Source organism: Furipterus horrens, unplaced genomic scaffold, assembly GCF_987537825.1.
Source record: "Furipterus horrens unplaced genomic scaffold, mFurHor1.1.pri manual_scaffold_17, whole genome shotgun sequence".
Taxonomy (NCBI): Eukaryota; Metazoa; Chordata; class Mammalia; order Chiroptera; family Furipteridae; genus Furipterus; species Furipterus horrens.
Genome location: NW_028327187.1, coordinates 19,449,431 through 19,472,211, shown reverse-complemented (window position 1 = coordinate 19,472,211; position 22,781 = coordinate 19,449,431). Strand labels below are relative to the sequence as shown.

The window sequence follows — 22,781 nt, the reverse complement described above, 5'->3', positions numbered from 1 at the left end:
TCCTGACCAAGTTGTATCATTTTTGAATCAGTCATCTCTTACTATGTAAAAGAGAGAAATAATTAATTTTTTCTCAATCTTTGGCCTCGTACATAGTAAAATTTTCTTTTATCATGTATATACTAAATATTAGTAGAGTGCCTACTGGCTATTCAGTAATGAATTCGGTCTGGTGGAGGGGAGAGGGATAAAAGGAGGTAAACCATAACGGAAAAAGATACAATAAAAATTTTAAAAAGAAACAGAGGGCACCATTCTTACCCACAACTAGCTTAAATATGTTTGGGGAATACCAAATTTATACACAAAAACATCTGGGAAATAGAAGAGGTACATAAATATAGTACACACATTGCATTCTGAGAACACTAAGTGAGGCACTGTGATGTTTATAGAGCTTTTATAAGGTTGTAACATTACAAGAAAATAGTCTGATATTATCAGATACTTTTTAAGCTCTATATTTACAATTGACTCAATGAATCCAAAGAGAGGTATAGCCTTCAGGATGTGTACTCCAGCTTCTATCAAGGGACTTTGGCTAAATAAAAATGTAAAGGCAGTGAGTCCTTCCATGAGCCATTCAGGAGAGAAGGTAATTGTAGACAAAACAAACAAAGTAAAAACAAACAAGAAATCCTATCTCATTTGAATTCAGAATGCCACACCTGAAGGGAAAACAAACCACTAGGTATTTTTATAAAGGAAAATTTCAGTTAAAAGCAGAGTTAAAATTGAGTTGGTAAGGAGGCTTCTTTTAGAAAACACAAGGAAATACAATGAAACTGTATAGAGGAACATTTTCCCCTTGAATCAAGAGGGATGCTCACTGAAGGTATATAATTGCCTTGGGGACCACTGTTGATATCATAACAGCAAGAAAAACTTTCTGAGACCTTTGAAAACTATATGCATGTGCCACAATGGGGGAAAAAGTGGGACAACTGTAATAGAAAAACAATTAAAAAAAAGATCATATCAGAGGTAGTGATTCTAGAATTCTGCAGAAGACTGAGACTCATGAAACAACTGAAAAAAAGTTCACGTATTTTACAAGAAAGCCACTTAAAGTTCTTTGGCAGCACTGCCTCACATATAAAGATGACGTACATACCTACAACTTCTAGAATGTTAAGAATCATTTCAGTGTGACTCTAGGCCATAATTTAAAAAAATTTTAAATAGATAAAATGTTGAATTTCAAGCTACTATTTTTTGTTTGTTGTTATAAAATATACCTATCGTGACTTTGCATTAACTCAGCAGGACAAAAGAGTAATTCAGATACAGTAGTTTTTCTTGACTTGTCAAGTACACATACTGTGATATAAGGTGGTGCAGGCAATAGAGGTATGAAAGAATAAATCACCATACACAATATTATGTACTTTTGACATTATTATTATACCAGGCTATCTTTAGAGTCGTAGAGATAGGACAAACTTAGAATGGAAACTGTTTTTATAATTAAGGTTCTTTGGCATGACACAAGCTAAACTCTTTCTATACAGAGAAAGTACCTTTACTTCAAGGGTCCCCCGTGAACTTTTGACCTATCATGGATTTTGGCATAGCAGCTCTGCATGTGGCTTCCTGAAAGACTAATTTCCTCACTATATTGAATGAAACACTGGTTCATGACAAAATGATAACAGGGTTGGGTAGAAACAATAACAAATAAAGGTTTAATAAGATCTCATTAAAAAAAGACAAATTTTCTCCAGTACTGCTGTATTCAGATAAACTCCCCATGAAAAAATATGATTTATTTAACATCTTGCTGCTAACTTTTAAGAACAAAGTTTCATTTTAAATTCTAAGAGAAAATACATTATTTATGCAAAGAATACCGGTTGGCCTCAATTTTTCCCTAATGCTCCAACTAATGTTTGAAAATTCAGTGCAGCCACTCAGTTGAGTGAACCTATATGCTAAGTTATAACCAATGAAATAGTCATTTATTCATTAAGAAATTAAATGCTGGTAAAATTCAGGAAAAAAAAGTGTTATCGTGTGTATGAAAGTGAAATAGGAACATGGTGAACAATTTGTGAAGTAATTAACTAATGTTCCAGGAATGAACAACTTGCTAAAGATACTTTCTAGGTTTTTTCACAGTGGACACTATTTTCATTTCTCCTGACTTAAAAACACCATATGAAATTTGAGATCCCTCAGTTTAAAGAGTGATGAAGGGGACAACTGTAATTGAAAAACCAAAATAAAAAAAAAATCAATAAATAAAAAAGAGTGATGCACTACATAGATGCTATTTATACAGCAAATCAGTGGCTTGATATCTCATACTCTTACGATACATTTCATAGAGAGAGATCTTATGCTTTTACCTCTATGCAAATGGCATCGATATCTTGGTATAATTTCTTGGATTCCAGATTTTTGGATTTAATGGAAACTATATGTCAGCTAAGAAAATTATATCATTTAAGGGAACAACTCAAAGAAATTATGCAAATGACACCTGTATTGAAGATATATAGAAAAAGGCTACACTGCACATTTGTAAAGACTCTCAAAGGTTAAGTCACCATTCAAGGATGCATAATACTTCAGGGAATAATAATAATAATAAATACTCAATGAAGCATGGGTGGTTAAAGGGAAATAAAAATCAAAACCAAATAATTATCAAAATTCTTTCAGCATGCTTTAAAATAATTATTTATATTTTTATCCTCACCTGAGGACATTTTTCATTGCTTCTAGAGGGGAAGGGAGAGGGGAAGGAAGAGAGAGGAACATTGATGCGAGCAAGAAGCAACTACTGGTTGCCTTCGGCATGCGCTCAGACAGGGAATTGAACCCACAACCTAGCTATGTTCCCCGACAGGGAATCAAACCCACAACCTAGGTTTGTCCCCTGACCGGGGATTGAACCCATATCCTAGGTGTGTGCCCTGACAAGGAATCAAACCTGCACCTTTTGGCTATAGGATGACACTCCAACTGAGCCATACTGGCCAGGGCTTTGCGCATACTCTTTTATATCACCATTTATCCAGTACAATAACCTACCACAGCACCAATCAAATCTCATTATGGTTCCAATTTTTAAACTAAGGCAGTTCACAAATATCCTGACAAAAATGGCAAATACTTCCCCATCTCAAATGGAAGACTGACCATATAAAAAGATTATTATATAAATGCTTCTATGTTTACCATAAAAACCATCAAATATTCTGACAGAAAATGCTAAATAAGATAATAAGAAGACCTGACCTTTTAGGTATGTAATCAAACTATTTCAAACTTGTTTGCATAGCTACTTGTATGAATATTAGCACAGATGGAGGAAGAAAAGCAATGAAGGTAAACTTACTTGAAAACCTCTGCCATCATATAACCTCCTCTACTGAATCATTGAATTTTTGCCCTTTTATGGCATATGTTTACTACTGAGGTGGGAACAGGGATTATGAAGTGCCTGGGCCAGGTGCTCCCACACTGTCGAGCCCTGAGGATAGAGCTTAGCACAGAGAGTGCTAATAACCTTGTGGAGGCAATTGTACTTCATTTTCATTTTGCGCCCCCATCCCTGCAACTGCCCTGATGGAGGTGACCTGACTGTCAAATAGAAAGATAACTGGGTCTGAAACAAATCTAGTCCAGAATTGTTTCCAAAACACCTGGGATTCTTATATTCCTTTACTATTATTATTCCTCGTCTGTGTGCTTGCATCTTTTGAATGTTTTGATGGTGTTTAAGTACAAAAATAACTACTATCCATGCAGCTTGTAGCAAACCTGCCACTCCTTGTCCATGTCCTGATGCAAGCCCTGAGAGGCAGAGGCCCCTTACCTCCCAACAGCAAGAGTCATAAGTAACAGATGAACATCACCAGAGCATGTTATAGATATTGGAAAACAAACAAAACACCTTCCTTGATGCTAAAACTCTACTAGTCTCACCAAGGGTTCAGAGGTTTGAGCCAGCAGCTATTGATGAGGGGTGGCGAATAAAAGGATAAAATGATGAAAAGAGATAAAAGCATATACCTCAAAATCTGGAAAGAAGTCATACCATGTAAGACAAGATGCTGCCCTGCGTGTCCTGGATGTAGACAGAAATCAGGCCAAGGTCCAGAGCAAAGAAAAACACCGAGCGAAACCTCCCATCACAGTTCTGTTGACCTCTATTCTCAATGTTAATTACTGCTTTGAATAGTCTTATGCGTAGGTCAAAAACATTATCAGTTAAAAGTGTTTCTCAAGCCTGTTATCTTATGTGAAATTTAAAAATTGTTAGATTCAAGTACCCCTATGACATACAAGTTGTTTTATTTATTGAAAGCTTTACTGGAAGCAAAAGTTTCTTCTTTGAGTAAATCTATTTAGGAATAGAGGAGGACAAAGAAACACAATGAGTTGGCTAGGTAGCTTCTCTTGTTGGTACGTAAGGATATTAAGAATGCAAGTGTAATAAACAACTTTAATAAATGTGCTTTTTATCTACTTACCATCTCTAGTGTTAGCCACTCATCTAGTCAGAGAGAAGTGGTATGTGAGTAACAGGGATCTCAGAGCAAGAGATGGCAAGGGTCAAAAACTTGCTCCATTTCCTCAGCATTCATGACAGTTACTGGTAGAAAATGGTAATTCCATTCTGGAGAAATGAACACTTGGTATTCCTCAAAATATCAGATGTTAAAATATCTTGCATATTATAGCTCCAACAAGTTGTACCTCTATGGGTCAGCATTGTTTCTCTTTGCTATGCCTACTGCTGCAGCATGCTATTATAGAAAAACAGAGAATAAGATGTTCCCAAGTCATTGTCCAAACGTGTGAGGTGGACTGTGATATACTTAAAGCTTTGGTTGGTTAAATACACTGTAAACCTCTGTTACACAAGTGGCAGACTTCGTAAAAGAGTCACATATTTATAAAACTTTTAAGGCACTTCAACTTACATAGTTTCTTGATATAATTAAAACCCACTTTTCCATTGTGTTCAATTTCACCTTCCCAAGGCACATAAACAAAGTCTTAATGTGATCTGCTGAAGACTGTGGTTCTAAACATCCAATATATATTGTTTAATAAAATTGGTCAATTTCCATAATGATGCACCCTCACCCACACCAAACCCAAGGGCATTCAAATTATTTTCCTATGTGGAATTTTCTAACAGTGAGTTCTGGACTAAAAACAGCATTGTACAGCTGCCGAAGTTGGGGACAAGCAGTTTATGTCGACCCTTCCTGTACTAGATCAACTATTAACAATTAGGACTCTGAACATAGGATGAGTTTCCTGATATTACATACTGCAAACTCCACCTTTGTCAGTATAGACCAAGGTGACTACTCTTTGGGGCTCTTAGTACCTTGTGGATGTTCCACAGATATCTGGTAATTGATTGGTTGACAGAGCTCCTGAACCTTTTCATGCCTCAGTTTCTCTGGGAGTTTAGATGGGTAACTGGGCTTTCTGAAACTAAAGGAATAAAGAACTTTCAGTAACTCTCATTTAAGGGTTATGATACAGTATGTAAGTGCTCAGCTTTAAGTTTCCCCTAGGCTTCTGCAGTGCAAATAGCCTACAGAGAGGCTCTTCCAGTAACACTTGTATTACAGTGAATCATTGCTGTGATATGGGCAGGGACCAGGGAATACTTTATACAATACGTGTGAGAATTATTTAATAAGAAAAACAACCAAACACTTTGGTTATTGTAGCCTTAATGATTTTGTGGCCAGATTAGAGCAATGGATTTGTTATGTGCAGGGGTTTTTTATTACAATATTTGCTATATACTCGTACAAAGGAGTTTTACCTGTTGGAATCTCATTTCTGAAAGCTATCACTGTCATTTTCTGCTGTCCTATTGCCAATGATGAAAGTTTGTGGAATGATTCATACTCTCCCTCTGGTATGCATTTTTCTTCCTCTGTATTATAGCAGTCTGTGTTCTAACACCCTGGGATTGGTTATTTATATTTGACTTTTCAAAATCTGTATAATAATTTTTTCTCAGGTAAAAATGGACATCATCTCTAATTCTGGTTACTCCTGTTATATGCTGACCCAGGATTCCTATTCATATCTGAGGCCCATAAGAAAGGGGATGTTACATATTATAGCTACTGGCTATATGAAAAATCTATCCAAGAAATCAATTGAGGCTTTCCAAGTAGTTCCACTTTCATAACTGTCAAAAGCAGTTAGCATTAGAGTATCTGATGCATAACTTAATTGGAATGTTAGCATAGATATGTTATCTATTCATACATTCAACCTGGGCAAAAAATATTAAGCATATTAACCAGGGGCTTGCCAGTTATGAACCTTGGTTCCAGCTATTGAAATGATCAGAGATATGTTTTCCTTTAAAGTTTCCCTGTTCAGAAGTCACAATTCCCTTTAAGCAATATAACCACTGAAACCAGTGTTCTTGGCTCCAATTTTTTTCTTGTGTCTCAGTAATTCACTTTTTAATATAATCTTAAAATGTTAACACTTGAAAGGATCAATGAAAGGTTATAATTGGGCCCTTTAAGTTATTTTAAATATTCAAAAGGCCTGACAGAAATAATATGATACACCTTCATTGTTTATTATATACGCCTTTATTATTTATTTAAATAAATATTTATTAAGAAGATAATTTTTACTGGACATTACTCTATCACTAAAGAGAGGAAGAAAAATCAAATCAGTTATTACATAATAAGATTTGTTAGGTTATCTATTTAAAACACAACTTTAATGGAAAGAAGGGCAATAAGGAAAGGGTCTTGATGGTTTCTGTGGATTAAAATTATATAAACATTTAAGACCACTGTTTCCTTGTTGATTCCATCAAGATTTGGTTTATATATTTAGGTTCTCCTACCTTTATATATTCAGGTACATAAATGTTTATAAGGGTTATATCCTCTTGTTTGCTCCTTTAATCAATAGGTAGTGTGTTTCTTTGTCTCTTACTATAGGCTTTGTTTAAAACAAGCTCATAGATACAGCTGTCAGAATGGAGGGGTAATTTAGGGGGCTGGGTGAAAAAGGTGAAGGGGTTAAGCAAATTAAAAAACCCAAACTCATAGAAAACAGTATGGTGATTACCAGAGGGAAAGGGGGGTAAGGGGAGGTAGAAGAAAGTAAAGGAGGATAAATGGTGATGGAAGGAGACTTGACTCGGGGTGGTGAACACACAATACAATACAAAGATGATATATTATAAAATTATACACCCATATAATTTTATTAAACAATGTCACCCCAATAGAGTCAATAAAATTTCCACTCCAGCATTGTAAATAAAAATATTCATAAAAAATAAAATAATGCGAACGAGAAGGAAGGAACCAAAAACAGTGTCTGCACAAAGAAATGAGTTTCATTGGGTAATTATATAAAATACAGCCAAACATCTTACTTGCTGTTTTATAAGGCTATTAACCATTGCCAAATATGTCTCTAGAGCAATCTTCAAAGGTATTACACATTTGGTGTAGGATATATATTTAAAACAATTATTTTAGGAATTCCAAAATAACTCATCCCATAAGAGCAACAGAGCAATAAATATGGTTGGTTTCTCCCATTTGTCTTTCATGTATGTGGGTTGTATGTGTATCCCTGTGTGTGCATTACCTCCTTACAACTGGCTTCACTTGCTTGATTTCTGCTTTATTGTTTTTGCCAACTATTTTCTTTTTTAGCTCCAAGAGACTGGCTTTTGTCCTACAAATATGAATTTAGCTTCTGAGTTAAAGCCATGAGACACTCTTTTAAATATGTGCCCCATGACCTCTCATTTGGATTATTTTTTCAACTTGGCTTCAAAAACATTATACAGAGCCAATATTATGCTATTTAGCTATAACTACTACTGTCTCCTTAATTTCAGAGGAAGCAGCATCCTTAGTCATTCTTCTCCCTATGAAACTAAACCTTCACCTTGAATAATTTACCAGTTTGGGTTATTTATTTTTTTTTACAGAGACCATAAAGAGAAGGCACTTGATTCTGAAAGTACAGCCAACCAGATTTATTTCATTTCATATTCAAATAGTGGCAAGCTATATTTTCTTTCACATTTGAATGAAACGTCTATTAACTGCAAAAGACAACTAAAGATGTGAAATAATCTGTGACTTGGGAAATGTATTTCAGGTTTGAAAATCATGCTAATTCACTGGTATTCTGAAGGGATATCTAAGATGAACACAGCTACTACAATATATCTTTCAATACAATAATTTTACTGACTTCTAACTCAAACAACACAATAACTGAAAGTCTCTTTCAAACATAAAATTTAGCTCCTTGAGCTAGCAGAGCCATTTATTAGCAAATAAAATGTGTTTGTTTTCTCTGCTTTTCTTCCTGTGAAATAATTTCATTTTATTTTCCATTTTTAGTGATACCACTTAGAACTATGTGTGCAAGTATATAACTTCTCTTATAACCTATTAGTCTGAACTGAAAATGCCCATCAAAAATGTTTATCCCATAGCCACTGGGGAAAAAAGTTTTTTAGATGTAGGCACCAAAATTCAGAACCTAGGTTTTCATGGTCAACACTTTTCTAATTTTATGTTAAATAAATCAACTTTAACAATTTCTGAATTAGCTGAAGTATACAAATAAGCTAAAGTTGTAATCAGAATTTAAAATTTGTGTCTACTTGCTTGGTATGGGGTGTTACATATGATGGCAACTGGCTATAGGCAAAATCCATCCATGAAATCAATTTTGATTTTTTTAATTAGAAAATATTGTATTTACTTATTTTTAGAGAGAGGGGAAGGGGGGGAGAAAGAGAAGGAGAGAAACATCCATGTGAGAGAGAAACATCAATCGGCTCCCTCTTATCTATGCCCCAACTGGGGACCTAGCCCACAACACAGGCATGTGCCGTAACAGGGAATCAAACCAGTGACCTTTTGGTTTGCAGGATGACACCCAACCCATTGATCCACACTGACTAGGGCTCAGTTTTGAGTTGATAATGATCATTTTCTTCTATATTAAATATGATAATGCTCATGTTTGTTTTAAATCCTTTTCCTTTTATAATTGAGCCAATCCTACCTATCTAAAGAGCTGTAATATTTAAACCAGCACCCTCCATTTAATGTTATTAAATGTATAAGCCTCTACGATAAAAATTCTAGAAGTTAAATTATATGAACTTGCTGATATAAAGATCTGATATAACATTTTGCATGCTACAAATGTTTGCTATGAGTATATTCATCACTCTGAATTGATCGATGAGTTCATCTAAACTTTAACATCCTTTCTGTATTAGAATATGGGTGATAGCTGTGAAGCCATATCACTGAAAATTAGGTCTTAAATTGTCACACACTGAAATCGCATGAACTAGCTTACAGTTGATAGCTAAATGTACTGAACATCTAAAGAATCTTAATATAAACTGATCCTCTACCTTTAACATCAAATTAAAATCAGAACTAAATTTTAATTCACCTGGACAATATAAACTAACCTTCCATTAAATGATGGCATTTAAGCACGATGACTAGGATGGTGAACCCCCAAAATCCTTTGCTACTGATTCCTATTTTTATGATTTGTGTTCACTTTGGGAGAAAAATGTTAATTTTTCTCTACCTGAATTTAGCTAACAGAAAACCTATATGATATATCTAAGAATCAATGGTCATTTATCAATTTATTGACTAATTATTTTATTTTTCTAAATAGGTTTGGGATTCCTGAAAATATGTTAAAATCTGGGCTCCTAGGAGCAGGATATTTATTCAAAGTGTTTCCCAATGGATTATTTACTAGTAGCAAAGAGAGAGAAAAAGCAAAATCTTTACAGGGTGGGACAAAAGTAGGGTTATAATTGTTCGTATGGAAAATAATACAACAATTAATAAATAATAACAAGAATAAACTCCATATTTTGCATACTCATAACTGTAATCTTACTTTTGCTCCACCCTGTATATTGGAAAAATCAGACAATATATTGATTAGATCATCAAAATTAATGTCTGTGATGGGAGGAGAAACCTGTTAAGGTATGTGGTAATAATCCAATGAAGAAGGAAACTATGTTCCCATTGTTCAGATTCCAAGTCTAACCGGGCACCTGGGGCCAAGTAACACACACGCTGCTTCATTTCCATGGCATCAAGCTTACTCTCAGAGAGACCTGTTTCCTGGTCTTGCATCTACTTTGCTGTGGTAGTCCCAGGACCACAAAACAAGGAAGTAAAATCACTCCTGTAAGTCCTTCTAGAATGGAACAGGTATACTTGCCAAAGGATTTTTACTTGTCTACACATTTTAGCTACCCCAACCCCAACAACCACCCAAGGAACACTGTGTACTATGGAAACAGAAAACTAGTGTTGATGAAAGGTAAGTAATTAGGCAGATAAAAATGTTTCTACTGGGACATTTGAAAATCAAGAGAAAATGCTTTTGACTTAGCTTTAAGTTTTTATTGTCCTGTTTCAAATATCTGTTATTGTCCTTCTACTTAAAGAGATACTAGAACATTAATAGTATTTTCACATTTGAGATTCTTTATTTTCTATAGTTAATGGTTATTTATTTCAAGCAGTTTTGAAGTATGTATTACAAATAGCTTTATATGATTAAATATTTATACTATTAAGTTTTGAGAAACTCTCAAAAGCATGTGTATAACTCAAACTCATTATTATTGTTAAAGAAAACCCAAAGGTATAAACAAAGTTCTCTATGCACAATGAATAATAATTTCCTTACAGTTCCAGAAAGACTTAGTTATATCATGGACAAAAGTAAATGTGTTATGAAATAATGGCTAATTATGATTTTTTGTGCCACAGATGGTTTCTTACTGCCACTTGAGCCTACATTAAGTCTGTCCCCCATGGCAACAAGAAAAAAGGAGGGGGGAGGGTACAGTGCAAGAATCCTGAGATTAATCAAGGGAAGGAAATTGCTATTTATGTAGCAATAACAACATGGAGGTGTTATTTCTTTATTTAATGGACAAAAGAGGGTAAGATATGGTAAAATGTAAAAATGAATTTAAAAGAAATTAAAGGATGTAGAAGCATAATGAAAAAAGTAGAAAAAAGAAAAGGAAATAAAATAAGAAATCTTTTCCAAGGATCAGCATTTTTCTTCATTTAAGAAATGGTCTTTCAGAATGCAAAGGCAATTTTTTTTGCAAGAGCAGAAAAATAAGATCAGCATCAGAAACTTTGAATAAAGGATAAAATACCTATAAATTTCTGATTTCTGACTTCATTGCAGGGATTTTCAATGCTATTCAGCAATAATTTTTCTTAGCCCTAGACCAGTGGTTTTCAACCCAGGCTACACATTAGCATCAGCTGGGTAGCTTTAGGAAATATTGATGTACAGACCTCACCCTCTGATATTTTGATACAACTGGTTTGGGTGTAACACAGAATGGAATTCTTTTCAAATGTCCCCAGGTAATTCTTACAGGTAGCTAAGGTTGAGAACCATTGTCTCACTAGTGATCAGCAAACATTATTTTGCTAAAGGGCAAGATGGTAAAAAAATCTAGGCTTGTGGGCTGCAAGGTCTCTGTTACAACTATTAAACTCTGCTGTTATAGCACAAAATCCACCATAGACAATAAGTAAGTTAATGGGGTGACTGACTGTGTTTCAATAAAACTTTTATTTACAAAAACAGAGAGTAGGCTGTATTTGGCCCATGGACCACAGTTTACCTGTCCCTGGTCATTAGACTTCTCTTCTTTCCCCAAACAGCTATTCCAAACATTGTGCCATCCCCATGTCTCTGATTTTCAGCAGATGGCCTCTCATTCTACTTTAATGGGAAAATACAGGTCATCTGGCTGGAAATTGTTCAACTTCCTTATCCATCACCTGCAGACTTACTACACATACAGCTGCATCTGTCCTCATTTCTCTGTATTTTATCGTAGTGGTGATCCCTCTTTTCAAAGTGAATCTAATCCTTTCACTTAACTAAATTCCATCACTCTTTTGGGCTCCTCTGGGGCTCCACTCCATAAAGGATCCTATTTCCTATATCTTTAATTTATTCTCCTCTACTGGCTCCTTCCCTTCAGCTAATAAATATATTCAAGTGTCTTAATTGAAGACGCCTCAAAGCCTTCCACAATCCTGAGTCTTCCTGTACATACTCACCCATCACTCTCCTTGCTTTAGAAATTCTATACCTACTGCCTCTACCTCCTCTCTTCCCTTTCACTCCACAAGCCACTAATCTGGTTTGTGTCCATGGAAAGTGCTCTTGTTAAGATTACTGAAGACCTTCATATGATATAGTCCTAGTTCTTGTTTTACTTGTTTTCTTTGAAACACTTGGCATTGCTGACTGCTCTGAAAACTCTCTCTTAGCTTTTGCAATATCATGGTATCTGCCACAATTAGTTCTGCTGCTACTGGCCAATTCCATGCTGGTATTCCCTAATATTATTTGAAAAATTATCTTTTCTTCTTATGCTACATATTCTCTCAACTATTCTGTGGCGCTCACCACCACCTACAGGTGATAACTCCCACATTTTATCTCTACCTTACATCTCTTTCTCAAGCTATGGGTTGTGCTCAGGTATGTTCTGTACCAATTCCGCCCTTTTTCTTCTGTTCTTCATCTTAGTTTATAGCTTCATCATTGATGCAACTGCTAAACCTGAAGATATTTTATTTCCATCTGTGCAGTGATTGCAACTGTACATGTTCAACCATCCATGGTGGTCCTATTTTCCCTCCAGCTTAATTCAGATACTAAATTCTGATGATTCTACCATTAAAAATGACCCTGGCTGGTTTGGCTCAGTGGATTGAGCGTCGGCCTGCGAGCTAAGTGTCGCTGGTTCGATCTTCCAGTCAGGGCACATCAGAGAAGGAAAACTCTGACTCCAAAAAACCTCCGCTGCCTTGCGGCACACCTCTTCAGGGGAAAGGCTAAGGGAGTAAACCCCGACAGAAAATCCGGAGCCGGAGTCCCTAAGGCGGTTTGACGTTGTAGTCAACACCGGCAACTCCTGCGGCGCACCTGAAGCCAAGCTGTATTGACTCCGTCTTTCCCTTGGACCCTTCAGCTGCAAAGAGAGGGGGGGTCTGCTGCATGGGCAACAGCAGACCCTCCATATCACCCTGCCCAGGCTCTGTAGCTTCAGCTTCACTGGAGAGGACACTCCAGCGTCATCGCAAGATGTCGATTCAACACGGGAGGAGACAGATACCGTGTCACTCCCGAGTCAGACTGCACAGCCATTCTCGGCGGTGCAGATAGACTCTTAAGAAGCTACACCATCGTCTCTCGAGACGGACGGCTGCCGACGACCATTAAAATATCTCCTGAACCCATCTCCTTTTAGCTTTTGCCACTGAAAATGTTTTAATGCAGACATTAGTCATCCCTCACCAAGATTATTTTCAATAACTGCCAATTTTTTTTACTTGCCCACATCAGTAGCCCCTACTTCATTTTATCATCTTGCTTCCTCCTTACGTCATTGTGCAATCTAATTTTCTCTTTGCTAAGCGGCAGCTAACAAAACTGCACACAGCTTTTCAGTAGCAGAAGTGCCATGGTTTTATGTAAGAGAAGAATGATTGTTCCTCTTCCAAATTAAGTATGACATTCATTTAGCTTTCTGGTCGCAAGGCCACAAGTTGCTGAAGTCATCAAGACAAGACAGTAGCTTGAGAGAGTGTGAACACCGCACTTTAAATAAGATAACAAACTGGAACGCCCAGTGAGGATGGTGATCAACAGTGAAGGGACTCTAAACTGCAATCAATAGGAGGTGTAAGAAGAACTGAAAAATGTATGCTGAGGACGACTGATTCTTTCCTGAAGCAGACTAATCTTGATACTTTTCCCTCTATAAACTCCAAGATTATCAATCAGACATCTTTCCTCCTTAATAAAAACACACTTTTTTTCCATGATAGAAAATGATTACTAAAAATGCACGCAGCATCCCACATTTGCTGTGTATTGGTCTGCCCAATGTGGAAAGGAATCCCATCAATCTACAGTGTTTATTCCCCTGGGAAGTCTTCTTTAGAAATGAGCTAAAATGGACATTTACCAGTTTGTTGGAATAATGGTCAATTTGAATGGTAGGCTATAAAATTTTAACATCAGTTCCCTAAAGGTAATACTGAATACCCTGATTTTCTTGAGTGGGGAAACCTGACGTGTTACCTATCTTAAATGACTTTTTCTCATTCTAACTTAATTATTATTTCCATTTAAAAAACTGTATTGTTGCAAGTATAAAAAGTGTCAACCTTTCCCATCATGGCACTGTAATGGTGACCACAACTCAGTGAAATTAGTTCCTGGTAATTATTCCCTATGCCATCTGGCATTTATCTTCTCAGAAGTATGCCCAGTATATTCCATTTCCTTCCCATGCCTGCATAGTAGTTTCAGAAAGAAGTCAGTTATTTTATTAAAAACCTACCTTTGAAACTAGTCCTGTTGAGGTAGTCTGTTGATCTGAATGAGGTTAAATAGAATCCTCCATAATTAAATTATTTTACCTTGATGCACAAATCTGAAAAGCAAATCCACTTTCCTATCATTTATAATAATAGCAATGTATTAATAAAGTGACAGATTTCATGAAGTTTGCAGTAAACCCAACAAATACTTCCTTTGTAAAAAGAATAAAACCCATGAATTTATTAAACAAGACAGTTGAAATAGCCTGATAGAAATACTAATAGTGACCAGGCTTTTAGAATTATGCTGATTATAGCATGCTTTCCTATGTGTCTACCAAGAATCTCGCTACATACTTGGCTTTGAAATAAATTCTGGAAACACGAGAGAGCAAGAGTGGTTAAAGGTAACAACTTTTGCGGTTGGAGCAATAAATTTTTACATTCATGGTTATAGTTTTCTTCAAGACTATCTAGTATGAAATTTTGCAAGCAGTTTTCTCCATTTGTAAAATCCTATTCTTTTCTTAAAATGCATGAAATTCAAAACAAGATTAAAATATTCATATTTTAAGTGGTCTACTGCAATTTGTAACTAGATCTGCTGATAAGAATGAAATCCTAAACCTGGTATTATAACATTTCTGTCTATATTTAAATGTTAAAAAAACCCTAAATCTTAATTTGGTCCCATGTTCCCTATGTTGAGTAGTTGTCTACAATGTTTACAGATTTCTTGGAAAAAATTGCATTTTTTACTCTGTTTATTACAAATTCATAAGAAAAAGGCAAGCAGAAATTTGTATGTAAGAAGTTGAACTGTGCTTGATGAAAAAATAGTATTTAAAGTAGACACAGCAAACGTGACCTAATTGAGCTGAAGACAAGAAATAGAAACACTTCCAGTACTGTTATGTCCTAGACATGATCTCAGGATGAGGTCTCATTAACTTCTTGAGAAACAAACATGCGTAAATATGTTGAACTGAGTTATACAACTGGCTTTCCCACAGTGGCAAAGCAAGAGAGCAAGACAGATCATTATATTATATGCTACATAAAATAATCCAAATGCTGCTGGATGCAAAAATGTTTAGTGAATCTTAGATTTTACACTGAAAGTGTTAGCTTCAAATGATTAATTAGTAATAAATACAATTTTCACTGGAAGTTAACTTGAACTTTCAAATGAGATGTTTCCATCAAGAACACTCTTTCTTGCATCAAAGAAATCTGCCATAACACATAAGTGGCATATTTTATTTCACAGCAGATGGAAACTACAACAGTCAAAATATGAACTTAGTGAAAGGCTTACCGAGGTGTACAGGTATCCCTCGCTGTTCATTGCCAAATACAGCTTGGTTTGAACTCCTTGAATAGCCACCACTCGAAGTCCCACAGGGATGAGGTTAAACAGAGCTGAAATCAAAAAGAAGTTGAAAAAATATTATATTCTGAATTCTATGGCTTTCAAAGTTTCTAAAGCACTATCTGGTTCCCCAAAAGAGATGTGTGCTTGGTGAGAATAGACAGATACATATTTATATACATACAGATAGGACCTCTTCTCCTTTTTAGGATACTTGATTCATGGTTGCAGTCACATTACTGGGACTATAACTATATATACTCAAACACTCCGGAGAAAATGGAAGACAATTCCATGGTTTGTATAGTGTTGAAGGCGGGGAATCTTAATGGTTCTGGAGAGATCCAGTTTTGGGAATTGGTCTATGTATTAAATAGCTTTATCTTCAATAAACTAAGGTTTTAAGCTGTTCCCTAGATAATTGCTGAAGTTCACAGAGATAGTTACGACCTACTACTTGGGGAGAGATTCCTAGAATCTTAGAAAAGACAGTAGTCCAAGTCCCTCATCTAAATTATATGTATTATTTCCAATGCAATGACCCAAAAATAAATTCAGACCTTGAAAAAAAGTAGGCATTTTATACTCTTATATTCCCAGAGTAGTATTTCTTAAAGAACCAACATTTTCTAAGATAGAGTTGAAAGGGGCCCTAGGTTTTAATCTCTAGGAGCAAAGCTTATAGGAATAAAAACAGTGAACTTGTAAGTTTATTGATTTGTAATTATTAATTTTTTGCAAAATAGTTGTAAGTGGGCAGCCAGCTGGTGCCAGAGGGCTTCATTTCTTCATTTGAAGGTTTGACTGCATGAAACTTACACCCAGGCTCTCCTCACAATCACACACCACTCACTGGAGAAAACGAGTGGGCGTCCTCCCCCTACCAGCTGTCTACTCCCTCCTACGCTCTGAATAAAAATAAAACAGTACATTTTTAAAGCGTAGTGCTTGCCACACACTTTTTAAAATAATCTGCACCTTTATCTCAAGAGTCCTAGACCAATGTTGACAACTTTTGTCTTGGTGTGTAAGTTTATTGAGAACAATACATCAGTCTGCTATCATCTCTGTGAGCAGAAATGTAAAAGAGCCATACCATGGGTAAGAAGGGTTTTTCTGAGATCTCCTACCTTGGTGCATATAGAATCTGCTGTAGTATATGGGGTCATAGGGATGAGAAATATTAAGCAACAACTAAATATTCCTTGCTGAAGCTATAATGTATCTTTCCCTTAAAATCAAGGTGCTACCAAAGAGGAGCTAGGACATACCACACAGTTCAAAACACAAGTGTTCCTACAACATGCCACTGCTGGCACTTCATTCAATACTCATCATATTAAAAGCTGTGCCCTTCTGTTATGCGAGGTAAAGGAAAGTAATTGCACAGATTGCAAACCAGGATCTCATGCTATATTTGACAATGCAATGCACAGGAAAGGCGGCTCAGATCTTTGCACATGTCATGTCTCTATCTCTTTCTGTTGACGAAGCCTTGCTCAGAGCAGGTGCTCAACACACATTTGTGAATTGATAGCAATCTTTGTGGTGAAACATGATAATATTCCATTTTTGGGAAGTAACAAATCACAATCCCATTATATAGAAGTTCATAGTTTAAGAATTTTGAGGTCTAAAAAAACAAAGCAAACTAAACCAAACCAAAACCTCCATTGGGTTTAGTTTAAAAGCCAGACCACCACATATGACTAGACAAGTAAACCACCAGCACATGTCTGAATCCTAATTTAATCATATTAAGAGATGGCAGAGAATAATAAATGAAAACCCAGAATTATTTCTAGAACTTCATCTCTTACAATATTCTGAACCTCCTTAATTCTCTTAATACAGCTTGTAACACATTTATAGAGATTGATTTGATTTGCCCTGGGTGCCCCAACCACTTTCTGATGTGGGTTTTAATGAGCAGTAGAATGATTAAATTCTAAACATCAGTAAGCAGTAGAAGGAAGAGGAGCAAAGAACAATAATCCATACCTGGGATCATCTATTCCTGAAGTGTTATAAACTACATAGTAGAACATGAGTTTCTCATTATGCACCACAAATTTCGATGAAGTCTGATTCAAAACTACAAATCGCCACTCTAACACACACAAAAAAGAAATGAAGACAGTAGCAAAAGCAGCAAGTGGCTGGTCATACTACGCCAATCTTTCCTTTAAACACTCAAAATAGATCATAAACTGGGTTGGTTTAAAGTCTGTCTAAAGGAGCAGTCTTTCCAAATAAAAATGCAAAGAAATTTTATTAGGGGTGAGCTTAGACAGAATCAGTATTTTCCTTTATGCCTTTATTTCTCTGAATCTGGAATTCCTCCTCATGGACTTAAGCTACTATTTTGCCTAGGATAAAACTATTCTAAATACGAGAAGAAAATAACTTATTCCATTTGTATATCTAAAACACATTGATTAAATAGTTAAATTCCATTTTCATCAAAGTTTTGAAGAAGTTTTTAATAAATAAAAGGGCTTTTGCTTTTTTATTGTTCCCTGTTGTGTCTACGTAAGAACAATTAAACTCTACCTTGCACTCAGTGTTTCTGAAGATGACACCGAGGGTATGCTTTTTCATCAGTTTGGCTAAATTCAATTTCTCAAAGGGAATAGTTAATAAAATATATCTTAATGAAGATCGGAAAATGCTAACACGTTGAACTGTAATAGTACTGTAGCTCTGAAGGGAAAAGTTGCCTATTCTTTTAATATAGCTCTCACTACACCCAAGGCAGATACAATAAAACTGCTGCCATAAAATGTCTATCATCTTTTCCTTTTCAGGGAGAAATACATAATTTACAATGGCTCATTTGCTCATGGTGAGATTTTATTGGACGGACATTTATCATTGTACTAAATCTACCCAAGGTCATCTTAAATGCATAACACCAAACACGTTTTTGGAAACAACTATATCTGGGTAAATGTAAACTGATCCGTTTTATCATCAATTCTGATGTGGTAAGATAAGTATCATAAATCAAATCAAATTAAACTAAATGAGAAAAGTATGATTAAAAATACCCAAAACTAGAAAAATACAATCACAATACCAGGAATACATACTAAGGAAATCCAGGAATACATATTAAGAAAATGCTATCTAAATAAAAAAGTGATTCTTGAAGAAAAAAAACCAACAACTTTTCCCTTCTACTACCCATTTAAAATAATTAAGTAATGAAATGCCAAGAAAATTGCTTGGCTTTAGAGGAAAAATTTTACATGGCCAGACTTCCATTTTAATGATCCTTTTAATCATTAAGCATTTTTGTTTCATTATGACTTATACCTTACAATATGCTCAATTAGAAAGATAAGCTTGCTTCTTGCATGGCCTCTGGTCACAATATCAGGGGTAGAATCAAGCCTTATAGGCTTGTTCTTTCTTTTGAAATGCTTCTCATTTGTATACTTCATGTTATGCTAATACTTACCATCAATTGACTTACCTCTCATTATTTCATTATGCCTAAACACAGATTCTGGTTACCAAGCTATGCTCTTGAAAGGTCTTACAATATCATTAGTACACAGAAATGCCATGCGTATCAGTCAGTTATAAGACAACCGAAGGCAGAAATTATGCATATGGAGGAACTGAAGAGTAAAACCTATGTGATTTAAAGCTACATAGTAAGAAATGGAGCCTTGATTTACATACATATATGTGTATGTGTTCATGTATGTGAATATATACACATATATATCCTAAAATGACTACATACAGTGTGAGTTCGATGTATTTGGCACATTGCTGTTTATAAGGCACTGCAAATGAACTGTCTAATTCCTTCCTTTTTCAGAAAACACATGTGAATACTGGACCCAAAACAATTTTTTTCTCTGATTTCAATCTGCAGGAGATGTTAAAAATAAATAGAGGAAAAATTGACTGGGTGAGGCTTATTAGCATTTAATCATAAACTTCATTTCAATAACACCCAAAGGATCCATTTTGCTGAGGCACTTTGGAAAACAGCAGTTTACATCCACTAATTCCCTTCCCCAAATATCAATTTATACATATTGATTTATAAGGAGGTTATATTACTGATCATGATGTATTAATGTCTGTTATATGATTACAGTAAAACTGTCTAGTTACACTTGACTACTTTTTTTCAAATAGATGAGCATGCATAAAAGAATATCTAGGATACTTTAATATCACAACAGTAACATGGTATTTTGCAAAACAGTGAAGAACCACTCGGTGTGAATATTTTTCGACCTAGGTACCAAAAGAGCTTTCTTTAAGCATAATTAAAGGTGACTTCCTCTTGAAGTCATAGCTTGATCATCAGCCCAGGAAGCAGGCTTACAGGTGTGAAACTCTAACACAACATTGGGACCCTAGTCTACAGCAAACCAAACCATCTATAACCACACATCTTTACAAATACTGCAGAGGACTCAGTAGCTTTCATACTGGCTTTCCTGGGCTTGGCTGGTTTTAGCCGACAGTGGGAATATTCCTGGGCAATTATCAAAATTGGAGGAAAATGAATATAAATTTGGGAAAATGGAGACTCAATTGTCAAAACTAGATGTTTTAGCTTCATGTAAATTGCAAGAAAACAACAATTATTATCACTGAAGACAGGGCTTCACTATTTGTGCATTTCTTTTTATTACTCCAAATAAATAAAACATATATAATAAAAGATTGTGTAACACCATGGAATCAACTAACTTCAATAATTAGATAAAAAATTGACTTCATTTTTGACCTGTTTCCTTTTTAGGTTCACTGTTGTTTTCCAATCTGGTCTTTATTTAACCCATGGTTAAAAATAAAGCACTAAAGGAAATCTCTTTACCCACCTATGGACGTATCTCAATGTTAAAATCCCGATTAGCCTCAGAGTTATCAGTGTGTGTGTGTGTGTGTGTGTGTGTGTGTGTGTGTGTAGTGGGGAATAGAAATGAAAAGCTTGTAATGATGAATTCTCATGACACAAAACCACACCTCTCTCTTGGGACAGACCAGTTCTTAAGAGTAGAGATAACATGCTATTTCAGGACCAGTGTGTGGGTGAGTAAATTTTCTGTGGGGAAAAAAGTAATAAAATCCAAAGGATGGCCAAAATCTATCCAGATTACCATGGAGATGACATTTGGATTGTTCTTCAGATGGTGTCAACATTATTTGCTATAATTCACTACTTTAGGTTTTTTTCAGGTTCAACTTCATTTAGGTTAACCTGCATAAACAGGATTATATAGTGTTGACTATATTTTGCATTTTCTTAAGGATATAGCAAGGGTTTTTTTTTAATGAAGAAATAAAAGACAATGTCAACAACATGCTGAGATATACTAATTTATTTAGTAATCACTTACTGTAAGTGCTGTCCTCGTCTTTTGTGCCATCAATGGTTCCATCTGCCTGCAGCTGCAAGTGGAAGCCTTGTCGGCTGTATAGTTTGGTAACTATACCTTTAAGTTGAGGCTCTGTAAAGAGAACAATGGTTTGGATCAATTAAGTTGTGCATGGGTACGTGAAAAGGCTCAAAATTGAAACTTTTATTTTCATTTACAACTTTTAGTGGAGAAGGTCAGTCTACACTTTTAAAGAAACCTCTGAAAGAAAGAAAACAAACTTCGTTTCAGAATTAATCTCCAAACTGAAGAAAACACTTGATTTCTACCTCATAACATTGGTAAAGCCCTGACACTTCTGACATAGCTACAGCTTCTGATAGCTTGTCCTTTGACTTGAATACTGGTCCTCTCTCACCGAGCATTAGGAATGGGTTGGCATCAGCACATTCTGCCTTTTAACAATGTGCCACTTTTCATGTGGAAGGAAAAGAAGTACAAAGATCATTTAGAATGGTTTGCCAACGAAGAACACACTAGTCAAAATTTCCCTCAGAATGATGGTAATTTGAATAAATAGTCCCCTCCATTCTAATAAAGCTGGAATGCATAAATAACCAGCAACCCAATCAAAGGACTTATATTAAGAAAACTGAGCTGTGATACAAAAAGAAAAAAAGAGGAGGAGGGAAGAATAAAGCAACAATTACCATACACTAGCATACTAATTAACCTTAGGAAAAATGGGCACAAAAAGACCAGGGTTTTTTTGGTGGAAAGGAAAAAAATTTAGTTCATACTTATTTTCAAATTTAATATCAGAAACATAATTGTCCAAAATATGTTCTCAATTAAATTATTTTCAATTATGAATCACCATAGATTAGTAAAGTACCTAATTTATAAATAATAGTCATGTTATCCCAAATTTGCTTATATTGATTACAGACACCTGCACTGAAATATTTACGTGATTATTGGGGCCACATAATAATGCTTTACAGTCACTTAAGCCTTTTTAAAACAAGCCTAATTTACAGCTAATGCTTTAAAAAAACTTCGAACAACAGAAAATGTATGTTTGCATTTCCATTCCAGCATGTGTAGTACACGTAGAGAAATAATATATTGACGAATAAATCTAAACTTCTGCAATACTAGCTAGTTAAAAGAAAAAAAAGTGGAGAAGATTCATTTGCCAAATAAGCTGCATGTTCGTTGGAAGGTCTACCTTGACGCAACCTGACATCTAGAGCAGTGGGAATTTCCCCTGGAACCGAACCTCTCGCTACTCTCATCACTGAATAGGTTCCGAAGGACCCACACTCTAGCTATGAGTTTAAATTCTCTCGTCAATCCTGCATTTTGGTAGCAAGTAACCACTGTTTTACTATTCTAGCCTGATCACTAAGCTCTTTGCCAAAAGGTTCTAGGAATCCATTCCCCGCCTCTCCAAAGCTGCACAAGTCAAGTCTGTCCCGATCACCTCAAAAGTGATCAAAGAAACAGAATGCATAGGCAACAGAAGCTAGAGGGTAAGGGTCAGACTTGAAGGAATGAAAACAAGGGAGGGATTCCCTGGGTTCTCCTGAGTGTGGGGGCAGTGGTGTCTGTCCAGCTCCACATCTGCAGTTT

General features: G+C 35.6%; 1 protein-coding gene across 7 annotated transcripts in view; it reads right to left on the bottom strand.

Annotated features, from left to right (window-relative positions):
• FGF13 (fibroblast growth factor 13) overlaps positions 1-22,781 on the bottom strand; it is a 554,123-nt gene that overhangs the window by 50,372 nt on the left and 480,970 nt on the right. For all 7 annotated transcript variants that reach the window (XM_090264776.1, XM_090264780.1, XM_090264775.1 and 4 more), the window contains 2 exons: positions 21,168-21,278; positions 15,742-15,845 (listed from right to left, as the gene is read on the bottom strand). In XM_090264776.1, the coding sequence (XP_090120902.1) occupies positions 15,742-15,845; positions 21,168-21,278 (215 nt within the window). The remainder of the gene's footprint in view (positions 1-15,741; positions 15,846-21,167; positions 21,279-22,781) is intronic.